Genomic DNA, 15,056 nt, shown 5'->3' on the forward strand with positions numbered 1-15,056 from the left:
AAAAGGTCAACCAGCTAACATTAACAATATGAGGCCTATGCAGAAAGGACAGTTGGAGAAGGAGAAGGCTTTTAGAAAAAAAAATGGAAAAAATAAATTAAAAGGAATTTCAAGACAAAAACTATTGTCAAGCAGATGGAAAATAACTCAAACACAAAAGTTTTGGTGAATAGCTGCGTACATTTCTCAGCCTCATAATACACATAGAAAACTTTGTCCCCATAGTGGGGACAACACAGAATTAATATGATTGCACCTCTGGGGACCACTGTTATTCTAAGGACCCCCTGCTGAATTAGCCTTAAAGGCATTTAAATATAGAATGATGTCAGTGTTTATTACTCTATCCAAAGTATTAGAAGTGTGTAAGATCTGTGATGAATTTTACAATGGATATAAACTGCTGTACATCATCCTGGATTATAATACACAAGAGTTCAAAAAAGTGTATAGGAACATGTGGAAAACAGAAAAGAAATATATGCTAATGAATATTTAGATATGTGAATTAATTATGCATCTTGTGTGGGACATTGCAGTAAATGCAGTTCGTCATCATCCTTGTGCTGCAAATCACTTTGGTACCCCTGCCTGGTGAAATCAAATGAAATTAATAAAAATATTTGGTGTTGAAATATATATATTTTTTAGAAATGTTTTATGTATATTGGTTATGCATTGATTCTACATAAAATCTTTATCTATCTATCTATCTATCTATCTATCTATCTATCTATCTTTACTTACATATTTTCCATGTGAAATGTTTTAAAAAACATTCTTAAAGACAGTCTATTCAGTTTAAGTCTGATTGTTTAAATTGTTTTTGACAAATATTTAAGGCTACCCTTTACAATCACTGGATTAGGAAATCCTACGTTGTATCTACACCCATAGTCCATTTTTATCAGCTCCACTGATCATACAGGAGCACTTTGTAGTTATACAATTACAGACTGTGGTACACCTGTTTCTCTACATATATTCTTATCCACATTTCACCCTACCCTTCAGTGGTCAGGACCCCCACAGAGCAGGAATGATTTGGGTGGTGGATCATACTCCGTCCTGCAGTGGTACTAATGTGGTGGTGGTGTGTTGTGCTGATATGAATGGATCAGACACAGCGGGTCTGCTAGAATTTCACTCTAGACCAGGGTGTCACTGCAGGTCTGAGAATAGTCCACCAAAAAGATTCAGCCATCAGCATCCTGTGTCCACTGAAATAAGACTAGAGGATGGCTAGCACAAACTGTGCAGCTACTGTCTCTGACTTTACATCTACAAGGTGGACCAGTGAGGTAGGTGTGTCTGGTAGGTGAGTAGATAGTAAGTGTTTAAAATCTTGAGGAGAGTAGTTGTGTCTGATCTACTTATACCAGAACAACACACACTAACACACCACCACCACATCAGTGTTACTAAAGCCTTGGCCCAAGGTAAATAAAAACATTTGAAATACTGTTTATAGATATTACACAAACATAATTTTTACAATTTGTAGTCACCTATAGACACCACTGTGAATTTGACAAACTCTGGGTTTAATCTGCAACAATAATCAGAAATGTTTAGTTTAGCCTACAGATGATTAAAAAATTGTTTCACCTTTGCTGTTTATTATATTTAATTTCATACAATAGCAAAGTTATTTCTATTGCATCAACTTTATCAGCCATGAAGAACACAAACAGCGCAAGATCTTCTATAGATCTTGGTTGCAACTGGCAAATGTGAAACTTGATGGCTCTTCCCTCAGCTCCTCCTCTAATTGAAACCCACTACTTTTGTTTACCACCAAGGAGAGGCTAAGTTCTCTCAACAAGTCTCAATAAATTCTTGACTCTTCTCTGGGCAAAGAGAGTTCTTAACCTGACTCCTCCTTAATCCTCAAATATTACAAACATTTTGAATTGCACAGTTATTTTCAAATTGGTAGACAATGAAGGCCATAATTTAAAAACATTGCATTTCATTGTTTCTCAAACCCCTACACACAGTCAAATCTTAATTACAAAGTATACACTTCATCAATGCCTGATCGATAACCCTTCCATTCCATTCCACTGAATCCATCATTCCATAAACACCACAATTTACAATTCATCAGTCAAAAATAACTACCCACTAAACTCAATCCCTACTCTCCCAAATCCCAACCTCATTACACTCCCTTGACCCCTAAGCTCTACCTACTATATCATCATTCCTAACTAAATCAAACACAGAGCTTGTGTCACTAAAAACAATGTGAGTGATCAAAATTAAAAGCAAATTTGGTTACTTAATAAGTTTTGCAATACCTAAATGACACTGTGGTGTGTCCACCACTGTATGTTGGTTATATTATTAAAACTCACACTTCACCAATAACTTAAAACATTGTTTATTAAGACATCAGCACAATATTTTCAAACTATTAAAAAAACAGTAAATCATACAGTAAAATACAAAAAAAAATAATAATTTTAAATTAATTTAAATTGCTGTGATTTTTATTCATCTAAAACAAAGAAGGCCACTCACCTATGCTATTAATTGCTGGCCTTTACTTCAACAAACACAAAAGAAGTCTGTCAAGTGAATATTAAACACTCAATTATAAATCAAACCATTCATTCATTATCTGTAACCACTTATCCAGGTCAGGGTAGCAGTGGGTCCAGAGCCTACCTGGAATCATTGGGCGCAAGGTGGGTCCAGAGCCTACCTGGAATCATTGGGCGCAAGGTGGGAATACACACTGGAGGGGGCACCAGTCCTTCACAGGGCAACACAGACACACATTTACTCACACCTACGGACACTTTTGAGTCACCAATCCACCTGTTTTTGGACTGTGGGAGGAAACCACAGCACCCAGAGGAAACCCACGCGGACACAGGGAGAACACACCAACTCCTCACAGACAGTCACCTGGAGCGGGAATCGAACCCACGACCTCCAGGTCCTTGGAACTGTGTGACACTACCTGCTGTGCCACCGTGCCGCCCTAAATCAAACCAGTGTTCCATTAAAGTTATAGGCCACCCAAAATGGGACACACTGCTAAAATGTGCTAAACTTTTTAATTGTAAATGCAATTTGTATTGGTCCCTGGGGTTTTGGGTTTGAACCATGCCTCAGGTGAATTTCTGTGAGGAGTTTAATGTGTTCTCCTTGTGTCTGTTTACTCCAGGTGTTCCAGTTTCCTCCCACAGTCCAAAAACTCACATTGGCAGCTGGATTGGCTATGCAAATAAATGGCCATGGTGTGTTGCCCTGTCCCTGATATGTTCCTGCCTTGGCCCAGTGATTCTGGGTTGGCTCTGGACCCACAGTTACCCAGAACCAGATAAGCTTTTACAAACAACGATTGAGTAAATTAATGAATGTAGACGATTTATTTCAGGGAGTTCCACAGGTTTATCAGAACTTCTGCATGAATCAAGCATTTTGATGCAAAAAAAATCATTCAGATGGTTTGGCTATAAAATCGTGCATTATTACACTGATGGAAATATGAACCATGATTCACTATGTTAGGAATATTTCAAATATAAATCAGTCATGCTTGTCTAATGAATATTTGAATACAATTTTCATTTCATTCATTCATTCATTTATCCTCGGTAACTGCTTCAGGGGCAACACATATACAAGGGCATCACATACTCATGCTTGAGGACACTTTTGAACAGCCAGTTCACATAAAACAAATTTTAAGACTGTGAGTGGAAATATTAGCACAAATCCACAACTACAGGATCTTGAAGATATTTGTCAGTGACGCTACCTGTTGTGCCATAATGCTGCTCCAAGTACATGGTCGATAATGATAAAAAAAGGGGGTAATTCCCACCAAAAATGTTGTTGCCTAACAACTCTCGTAGGCCTCCTCTCCACCATTAATGGATTTTAAAATACCACATACATTTCTTGGGCATCAGGTAACATACTTCTAGCTATTAGATTTAAAAAACATATTGAGTAAAACTACAGTCATTTACTGTTCATGTTTACAGATTTTTCCTGCAAATCTATATTACATTGCTGTGTAATGAAACAATGTAAAGATCTATTAGGACAGCAAAAATTTCTAATATACACCTACTGCTGTCCAAGTGCTCACGTTATGACTTTCCAAATAAAATGTGCCTCGATTATGTGGATTTTTTATTTACTACATCACTGTCCTTCACATTGTGTTAAATCTTCAGGGTGTGTGGAACGAGAAATATTCTAAAATTACTTGATATAAAATCTTTTTACATTAACTTGAAAAGTTAAGAAGGATATTTCTTTCTAATAAAAAGTTTATAATATTATTTATTATATTTAAATATTTTGGAGATGTGAATTTATTTGGACAGCAACGACTTGTAACATGCAAACACCACAAATCCCTTTCCACTTTACTGTCTAAAAGCTTGAGGGGAAAAAAAAAAATAAATAAATAAATTATATATATATATAAACTGCAGCTACTAGTGTGGGTGGCAATGCCTTTCTCTGAAGTATTCCCGCTATACACATGACACTCTGGATCGAGGAACATCCCATCCACTGGGCACCTATCATGCTTCATCTACTATAGATAATTCATGTTGTTCAACCTCACTCACTCACAAGATAACGCTCCCTAACTTATACAGGTGTGGGTGTTCCCAAGCCATCCTGGAAGTTAACCCCACTTCATAATCAATGTATATACTGCTATCCCATGACATTTGGCACATCAGTGTATTTGGATTGAATTTGTTTCTAAACTTGATTCCTGTATGCAAGTAAAAAACTGCTTTTAAATCACCTCAATTACAACTTGTAAATTGATTCTGGACAAAATATAATTGGTCCTACATTTTTTTTTTCACCAGAATGTTCCTGGATTCTCTGAAATGAGTCAAATAATGAGTAATCCAGGCTAGAAGCAAGTTAGCACCTTTATTTGTGAGAGGGTCTAATTTTACATTTAAAATATATTACATAAACCTACTAATAATAGAAACTTCATTCTACTACTGCCAGAGCTAAAGCTTGCTGGCTTGTTTGGGGTATTTTGCTGAAGCTGCCAGTCTTATGATGAGACTGCCATAAGGTGAACTGCACCATTTAAAGGTAAATAACACCATAGATCAGGGTCACAAATCTTATCCACAAAGGACTGGTGTGGCTGCAGATTTTCGTTCCAACCAAACAGAAGCACAAACTGTTTAGCAGTTTAGAGAGGAGACTAGTTGATGAAACAAGTAGAATCAGGTGTGTGCTGTTTAACTGGAATGAAAACCTGCAGCCACACCGGCCCTTTGTGGATAAAATTGGCGACCCAGGCCATAGATGGTTAAGCATGAGGTAAGCATATAAAGATGACTTTAGAATGAATGAAAATTGGTGAATTTAAAAGGGTTTTCAGTACCAGCATGGGTCAAACTTTTGGAGGCAGGAGGCTCATCTGATGTAAGGAACTCAGGGCTGAGTGTCTCCTCAGGTTCATTTGTTTTTTGGGAAGGAGACCTTAAGATCTCTGCATGTGGATAACAGTAGGACTCTGCTGATTCAGTCAAGGAAGTTTCTATAGAGGGTAAGCTGGCCCTCAGGTCCTCAAAAAAGGATGAGGAGTCTGGTATGGTGTGAAGAGCAGAGAAGGAAGAGGGTGAAGAGTGGTATGGTCTTGGCTCATGGAGGTTAAGTTTAGACACCAGTGGCTTCCCCACAGTCACTGTTTGCCGTTCCAGGACTTCTTCATCAAGGTTAATGTACTGATAGTGCAGACACACTGTGAATGAGAGTTCTCTCTATGAAGGAAATAGATACATTCAAATTAGTGAGCCACCCAGACACAATACTGAATAAAATCAGAGGCCACCCTTTCTTTTTTTCAATTTCAAGAGAAAATTGTCAGTACAAGTTCATACTTTTCCAGTGTCTTTTCGAGCTCTTTCCTCCCAACAAAACCTATTTAAATTGTGTCACTGATGCTCTTATGCTTTTTCACTAGCCAAATCTCTCTCTCACACACAAAGAAAATTATTACGACCTTGAGTCTTTGCAGAGCGCAGAGCCGGGTATAAAGTCGAGGCTGCTCTTGAGGATCATCCATGGTCAGCAGTAAGCTCCCAGCATCTCTGAGACTAACCTGGTTGGTTCTTTTAAGGTCTGTCACTGGGCCCTAAAATTACACCACAAGAAAGGGACTCTTACAATTAAGGGGTGCCAAAAGTAACCGGACAGAAGCAATGTCAAAAAAAGCTCCTCAAAAAATGCTTTAAGTTTTCTTTCTTTATTTATACAGTTTATTTGTGTAGTAAAAATACATTTTAATGTAACAAAGTGTAACATTCTAGAAGTTTTCAAATCCATACATTGGAAGTTCAAGGCTGGGTTTTAAAGCTCGTATGACACCATAGCAGCAACTGCGAATGCTCCTGACTAACCAGGTATAGTGTCATACTGTCATGCGCTGTCTTGGCTGTCATTTCCACCATGTGCTCTCATAGCACATGGCATTGTTGTTGTCTCCGCCCTAGTCCCGCCTTAGTTCCTCCTCCTCGTCAGTGTCATTTGTAATCTTGCCCCCCCCCCTTATGTTCCAGGTGTCCCTTGTCTGTGTTGTGCATTTAATTTCCTTTGTGTGGCTTCCTCTTTGTCGGATATTCCATCTTTTGTATTGCTCTTGAGTATGTTTCTCTCTTCTGTTCCACAGGCATCGTGTGGCTCCCTAGTCTGTTTGTTTCTCACTTTGTTTCTCTCTCTCTCTAGTCTGTCTGTCTGTCTCGTTGGTCCCTTGATTCGCTTCTCTTACCATTGTTTGTCACTTTGGTATGTCAGTTCCTTCCTTGTTCTTCTCACATTCTGTCATTACCATTTAGTCTGTGTTCTAGTTTAGTCTGTTTAGCTTTCCATGTTTAGTCCTTTTTTAGCTCTCCCTGTTTGGACCTGTTTAGCTCTCTGTATTCAAATTTAGCCTGTTTAGCTCCCTCAGTCTAGATTTCTCTGTAGTTTGTCTATCTGTTTTGTTATCTATTGTTTAAATAAAAAGTCTGTTATTAGCGTGTGTGGCCGCCTCTGTCAGTCAATCCTTACACATACTTAGTCTATTTTAAAATCCCAGCCTGGGACCTGATCAAAGGTCTTTGATCTTAGCCATTATTAAAAAATTTATTAAATTTGTTGCCTTTTGGTCCTCTGCCCAACACAGCCATTGCACATGTTTAGTGCCTTCTTTCTGTAGCTTTTATGCTATTATTTTATCTTATTTTGTTTTTAAATTTATGGTGAATCTTTTCATTTTAGATATGTTTAGTACACATTTTCTTTTAATTTATTTAAAAAGCAGTTAAAAATATTATTTTCTGTTACTATAATGTTTAAAAAATGTCAATATAAAACATTAGTTAAATTTCAATTCAAGGTTTTTCTTAAACCTGCATGTTTACACCAAGGACCATTTAGGAAACTTATTTTGGATGAAAGACACTTAATATACCTCAGTGAAGTCTGAGAGCTGGGCGGAGCAGGATGTGATTTCTTTGGGCTTCTCTAAAATCCGAGTGTAAATGATCATGATGTTGGAAAATTCTGCTGCAAACCCCAATTGCACCTTGACGCCACAGCGGAACCAGAGCATACGACTTTCTGGCAGGACTGTAACAAGGACAAACTGTTATTTGTGGGGTTTTCTTTTTTTAGCATTTACATGTAAGCATAATTTTTAATAGGAAAAAAAATAAAACACAAATATTGGTAATAAAAACACCACATACAATATTTTTTAAATAATACAAAACCATTGTCCATGATGAATTTTAAAACATGTCTTGACCTAAAACACTAAAATTAAAATTACAGTCAATTTTTTTAAAATGTATCAGATTTAGACACAGATGTTCAACTAGTGATCTGCACGGACAGCTTTTTTAGTGTCAAGAAATAAAAAACACTATGAAATAATATCCTACAGTAGCAGGATATGGAGCATTGGAAATGTGTTCTTGGTGGTGTGTTGGAGTGTCATTTGTGACACAAATCCAGCATTAGTGCCTGATCTCACTAATGTTCTTGTGGCTGAATACCATTGAATAGTCACAAAATTGCTAAAGCATTTACTTTATAACTTTCTTAGAAAAATAACTGTTACTTCCACAGAAGGGACAAGCTCTTTATTAACAGCCTTAGGTTTAGAACAAATGCTGGTGATGTGTGCACAAATATCTTGCCATATAGTGTATTTTGGTTACATAAATATTCTTACATACAACATTCCAGTGAAGTTGGGATGTTGTGTAAAACATAAATAAAACCAGAATACATTCTGTTCTGTTCAAAGTGAGTGAATATTTGCAAGAAAACAATAAAGTTTATCCTTTTGAACATTAAATATTTTGTCTTTGTAGTGTATTTAATTGAATATAGGTTCAAAAAGGTTTGCAAATCATCGTTTTACACAATGTCCCAACCTCACTGGAAGTGGGGTTGTATATACTTGGTAGATTGTTCAATTACTGACAGCCCTGTTTATAATACATTTAAATGCCACTGTATTTGATTACTTGAATTGGAACTAGAGTTTCTTATTCTAAACACAGCCTCTGACCATGTGCAATTGACCACTGTAGATTGCGAGTTGATGCCATAACTGGACAGTCAGAGGCCTGAATGCGATCTGTGAGTGTCCGTCGCTCAGAAAGATTACTGCGCAGTTCCAGAGCCTGTCGCCCACGTGTGAGTGTACACCTCCCCATGTCTGTAATCACAAGAATATTTTTCCATCAACATCCATTGTAATAGTGGCATGCAAAAGTTTAAGTTTAAGTTTAAGCATCCCTGGAGAAATTGTGTTTGTTATTTTAGTGACTACAACATAACCTCATTTCACATGAGTTTTGGAATGATATCTTTTCCCTATAATGTTAACGTTTTCATCAAATAAAAATCATAATCAAATACTCCAATGTTTCAAAAACAATTTTAAGACAATTACACATTCTCTACTAGGAACAAAGTTGAACATGGCATTTATATTATTTATATTTATCTGCTTAAAAATATAGTGGAAGTAACATGCCTGAATGTTTACACATTTTAGTTTCATATGTTTTTAATTTCATCAACTAGACAGCATTTGTGTACTAAAATATGCAAGAGTGTGTTCTTAGTAGAGGATGTGAAAATGTATTTTCAATTCAACTAAATGACTGTTTTGACATGCGTGATTTGGCAAGAAATCTTTTGCATAAAATATTAATAATATTACTATGTAAAGCTAAAACAGTGCAGTGTAAATAACAAAGTAAAATGAACATAACAAATAAATAGCACAATTACAAATGAGAAGGAAACTATTATTGTACACTAGAAATATTTTCCTCTACAGATGTATAACTTCTGCAAGTCCATTACATTAATATTTTATGAAGACAATAGAAGTGCTACAAATGAGCTAAACTTAAACCAGAGTGTAAGTGCTCGAGCTATAAATAACTCCAACTCTAACAAAGAGGTGACTGATGAAACTCAAAATGGTCACGCTGGATGAAGGAGTGTGAAAGAGGTGATGACACTAATACAGCCCAGGACCTTCAGCCACTTTGTCCAGCATGACTGTGACCTTCTCTGGCTCCATCAGTCTTTTCTTGAGGAAGCTGATGAAGATGCCATTGGTCAAGTCATCATCGTTCACCTCAAATGCTTCTGCATCAACACACCTGTATGCGGAAACATTATACACACACACACACACATTCTTGTGCAAAAAAATATAAGCCAAACCCAAAATAGAAAACACTAGCTAAAGTAAATTTGCATGTAAGCTTTCACATATTTTTTTATTTGAATTTCCCTCAATATCTATATAGTGTTTGTACAGTAACTTGTAGTCCAGGAGGTAATGCTGAGTAAGGACTGTTTTGCTGTGCAACTGTCTATTTCTCTGTGCATTTAATATAGTTTTGAGTCATGAATTTGGAATTTTTTTTACATTAGCCAAACAAGTTGTCAAGGGCCAACATACTGCACCAGACATAATTCAGTGAGACTCACGTTGCGTAGCCAAACACAATGTTTGCTGTCACTTTCAAGGGTCCAGGCTGTTGAATAATGTCATCATTCAGGTTTCTGTAACAATTACACAACCAGCATAGTGAGTGAGTTTGAAGAGAGAGAGAGTAATAAGCTTAGAATAACACTGCATATAATTTGAGGAATTATAGGCAATAAGATATTTTAAACACCAAAATAGCAAAATATATTTAAAAATCATTATTTAATTTTCTTATGCATTATCCTCTATAAAATGTGACTGACATGTATGAACCACATCATGTCTCATAAAACAGGTCCTGCACAATTTCATTCATTCATTGTCTGAAACTGCTTATCCAATTCAGGGTCACTGTGGATCCGGAGCCTACCCGGAATCACTGGGTGCAAGGCGGGAACACACCTTGGAGGGTGTGTCAGTCCTTTGCAGTTACACACAGTCACACATTCACTCACACCTATGGACACTTTTTTTCAGTCACCAATCCACAAACCAACATGTGTTTTTGGACTATGGGAGGAAACCGGAGCACCCAGAGGAAACCCATTCGGACACAGGGTGAACACACCAAACTCCACACAGACAGTCACCCGGGAGTGGAACTTGAACACACAACCTCCATGTCCCTCATCATCTCCTAATCTAAGAAAGAATCACTTGATAAAATGGCTTATTGCTCCTTTAATACAATGTGTGCTGCCATTGAGACAAACTGTATATACCTCTGCAAATGGTCAGACAAATAATTTATGTACCAAGCTGCTTTAGATTTTAATATTAAATTAATTGAATAATATCAATTTGATAAGCCAGGAAACTCATGCAGACATGGAGAGTACATCCTCATAGTCACTTGAGGTGGGTTTCAAACCCACAATCCCATGACCCTGGAGTTGTGTGATAGCAACACTAGCTTTTGTGCCACTATGCCACCTGCCTTTAAGTTCATTAAATGTAATATTTTAAGGTGGCATAACACCCATTAGTTGAAAAAGTAAAAAAAAAATTCCACACAGACCTCTGCATACAACTGTATATGACATACACTTACTCACAAAGGCTTGTGCAATGGTGGGCAGGGGTGGGCATAGCACCTAGAGTAATCATTTGCCCATACAGATAAATCTGACCATCAAATGAAATGATTTAAACAAAACAAAAAGATCTGTTCACTATCATACTCCCTTGGTTGATGAAATGCACTACACTCCCACCTTTTCAACAAGTTGAACTTTAACCGCCCTTCTGTTGACAAATACAATTGTCCGTCTGTCCATCTCTCCATCAGTGTATCCCAGTTCTTGAAATATTTTTGTCCACTGTGATGGAAATTTGTTTATAGAAATGATTCATAATCAATAGAGATATTTTTAATCAGCAATGACCACGCATGTTTGTGTAAACTGAAATTGTTTTATTCCTAATTCTCTGCGTGAGACAGCAGACTTATGTGTGTGTGTGTGTTTCAAATAACAGCATATCGACACCTTCCATTCAATCACCTCCCTTTGTCTCCAGACCACAGAGGGGAGATAACTGAGACCAAAGGGGTAGAGGGGGATGCACAGGGCACCTCTGGAAAGGTGTTAGAAATACAGGAGAGAGTGGAAAACAAATGGTGGGAGACTTGGAGTCATGAGAGCAGGATACATTGAAAGGTGATTGAAATGTAAAAGAGCAACTTCAAAAGGAGTTCCAGGTATAAGAGACGCTAGTTGAGAAACGGTTGGACAGAGAGGAAACAGTGTTGCGCGCAGTGTCCTCTCTCAAGTTAATAAATTGTTCTTTTATTTGATGCCGATTCAGAGACTCAGCTTTCTTATTTCTGTCATAATTTCCACCACACCACCCAAAACCAAAAAAGTCAAATGCACACCCAAATATAATATGCTACTAATGCCTTTGCTTACTACAGCACTGACTGTGTTATTTTGATTAACTGTACCTTTTGCGACACATGTCCAACAAAAAGACGTTGAGCCCAGTCTGGCGTTCCTGCATTTGTTGTAAGACATCCTGCACCCACAGGCAGTGCTCTGAGTTGTATGAGGATGGAGCATCGATAGGCACCATGAAACTGTTCCCATAATTCTCATAGCCATGCCCAGCATAGTACAACAGCCCTGCAATATTCATGCATGCAGAAGAAAACAAAAGGGAATTTTAAAATATTAGCCATGTCGATCTTTGTTAATTTGGCAAAAGCAATTATTTTTAAAAATCCACATCACAATTTCTGGTCTGATTTGATCTTAAGCTTTAAAATTACACAGAATGTAAAATTCATTCTAATGTGGCACTACTTCAAGTCCCTAAAATAAATTTTATACAATATGCTTTTAATGTTTACAGTATGATGTTTGGCCTACCATAAACACCACGGCCCAGAAGCAACAGGAATTCAGTGACAGCTCTATGCATCTCATGCCTGTTGAGATCCAGCAGAGAGACCACTTTAAAGTCCAGCTGCCGCAGCAGGTTGGTCAGTTCATAAACATCGGCCATGGGGGCTCTCAGTTGCCGGTGGTGCAGGTAATTCATATTTCCCATCAACAGCGCAACTTTATCCGTGGCTGAAAATTCATAAAATTACATGTTAGGAGATTAAAGGGTCATTGCTCCATTAAATTCCCCACCCTCTTCCCCAATGGCTGCCAAATCTCATTCAACCCACTATCTAGGATTTTACTTTCATGCATGTCAATATAAATTTTCAAAAAAAAAAAAAAAAAGTAAAAAAAAAGTCTTTTAAAAAAAAGGCTCTTCTCCAGCAGGAGAGAATATTTGTAAAACTAATGTAAAAGTACATTATGTCTGTAAAATAAACAGCCGTAATATAAGTAATGGACATTAAATTGGGCATATGAAATCAAAGCAATTTTAAAACATACAACTATATTATTTTATACAATTATATATTAATTTCAATTGTAGTTCTTTCACTTTTACTCCAGACTATTAGTGAGCACAGCAACAAATTTTTTTTACTTTGGCCATTTATATTTAATGGCTTACTTAGTTCTTTGGGTTTAATTTTAATGATAATGTGCAATTATTTGTCATTATACAATAAAACATGTCTTCCACATTTAACCCACCTGTGGCAGTGAACACAGTGCACTAGGGGCTGTGAACACACACCCACCAGTGTGGTAGGCAGCCATCTGGGGGGTGTTTGGGGGTACAGTGCCTTGCGTAAGGGCGCTTTAACCATGAATGTTCCTGCCGGTCCTGGGGATTGAACCAGCAATCTTCTGCTTACTAAGCTTGATCCTCTAACCATTAGGCCAAGGCTGCCCCCTGTTTTGTTTATAGTCAATACAGACTTTGGCTTCTAGGCTGAGAGATGCTGGCTGTTATAAGAATTTTCACAGCAGTTCTATATGCTGCTGAAGCAGTTTTATGAACTGCTGCTTTTCTAGTTCTTTTCATTTTGCTTGAGAAAATACAGTACTTGTATTGGAATCACTGTTTCACTCAAGCAACAGACCTTTCACTTGAGTATAAATTTATGCACACCTCTGGACATTACCCTTTTAGGATATATTCACAATGCTATTGAAATTGCACAAAATATAGCACAGATTTGACCTTACTGTGGTCTAGAGAAATGAGCAGGGCATGACCTGAAGTCATAATTCATAATTACATGACCTTAAATGGAAAGATGTTTTTATTGAAGTTAGGGACAACAAAATAATCTAGTTGCCAATATGTGCAGTTGTCCATCATAAAATAACTTCTGCTTTAAATTCATAATAAAATAATTTTTGGTTCATCTGTGTAATGTGCACTATTATCACATTTTGTTTTGTAATACACACTGAAAACACCAGAGTGTTGTTCCCCTACAACATTAATTAAAAAAACATATGAGATTGACTCCATATTCTACATACCATAGAATTCACCCATTTGTCTCTGAATTGCATTGGACATATCTGAAATACATGTTTTGTTATTAGCAGATTAGTCAGCACTACAGAAAAATGAGTGAAAATTAAAAAGGTCAAGCCTGTGATGGGAAAGATGAGGTTTACCTTCATCAGCTGAGCTCCAAGAGGCATCAATGCAGGATCCAGGACCTGACCAAATCACATAGTTGTTATATTCAGGCTTTCTTTACAGGGTTCAAGAGTAAAACCAGAAAAGTTCTCACTGTGCAGACATTTTATTTATGGATATAAATTTGTAACAAATTTTATTGAATCTCTTTTCCCACCAATATCAACTTGGATGTTGTCACTCCAGAGCTCATGATAAAGGTTATACACTCTACAGCTGTATGTCCCCCGATGCGCTGTTGTGACATATGGGACCTGAAAGCATCATTACCATCATCTGTGAATAACATGTTCAGCAATCTGACAACAGCAATAACAACATGGAGCTGTGGCATATCAAAAGTTGGTGGACAACTTTTGGTGGACAACTCATCCAACATATTTCTCAAATTAACACTATCAATATGGAATTTGTACTGGAACACTGCTCTAAGAATTTTATTGCATTAAGCCATTAGTGAAGTCCTGATGTTGGATGATTAGTTTTGGATATTAAAAGCCACGATTCCATCTCAAAGGTATTGTTTGGAACTGTCATGTAACTTTCATTCTAGAGTTGCACGTGCCTCACATGAGCTTAAAGTCACCTGCCTAACAGCAAGCATTGACTAAAGGGGTATATAGCACCCCAGCATTAGTCTATGTTGACTTTAAGCTCATGTGCAGCTACTCCAGCATGCTTCATTCTATTGGTCAGTCTTTTTAATGATATTCATTTAAAAACCTGTGTTAGCAATGAGCTAATTACCTTAAAGTAATTAGTTTCACTCATTAGATGATGTATCTACAAGCATCTGGAATTTATATCATCAAGTTTATATCATCACTGTCAAATTAAAAGCAAGTAGGTATATTTTTGTCAATTTTCAAATTATTACATTTGAACACAGCAGCTGTGACAATTTCATGATGATTAAACCGCTTTAAAATTACTTAATTGTTAAAGCAATAAAATCCTTTTACATTTACTTCCA

General features: G+C 37.0%; 1 protein-coding gene across 1 annotated transcript in view; it reads right to left on the reverse strand.

Annotated features, from left to right (window-relative positions):
* Positions 1–2,402: 2,402 nt before the first annotated feature.
* Positions 2,403–15,056, reverse strand: part of malt2 (MALT paracaspase 2) — a 36,119-nt gene continuing 23,465 nt past the window's right edge. The window contains exons 7-17 of the mRNA XM_066648135.1: positions 14,241–14,337; positions 14,059–14,103; positions 13,918–13,959; positions 12,388–12,591; positions 11,964–12,141; positions 10,018–10,092; positions 9,556–9,683; positions 8,573–8,722; positions 7,466–7,623; positions 6,017–6,148; positions 2,403–5,774 (exon numbers count right to left, since the gene is read on the reverse strand). Of these exons, the coding sequence (XP_066504232.1) occupies positions 5,352–5,774; positions 6,017–6,148; positions 7,466–7,623; positions 8,573–8,722; positions 9,556–9,683; positions 10,018–10,092; positions 11,964–12,141; positions 12,388–12,591; positions 13,918–13,959; positions 14,059–14,103; positions 14,241–14,337 (1,632 nt within the window). The 3' untranslated portion in view covers positions 2,403–5,351. The remainder of the gene's footprint in view (positions 5,775–6,016; positions 6,149–7,465; positions 7,624–8,572; positions 8,723–9,555; positions 9,684–10,017; positions 10,093–11,963; positions 12,142–12,387; positions 12,592–13,917; positions 13,960–14,058; positions 14,104–14,240; positions 14,338–15,056) is intronic.

The sequence above is a fragment of the Hoplias malabaricus genome, chromosome 16 (assembly GCF_029633855.1).
Source record: "Hoplias malabaricus isolate fHopMal1 chromosome 16, fHopMal1.hap1, whole genome shotgun sequence".
In the NCBI taxonomy this organism is placed as follows: domain Eukaryota; kingdom Metazoa; phylum Chordata; class Actinopteri; order Characiformes; family Erythrinidae; genus Hoplias; species Hoplias malabaricus.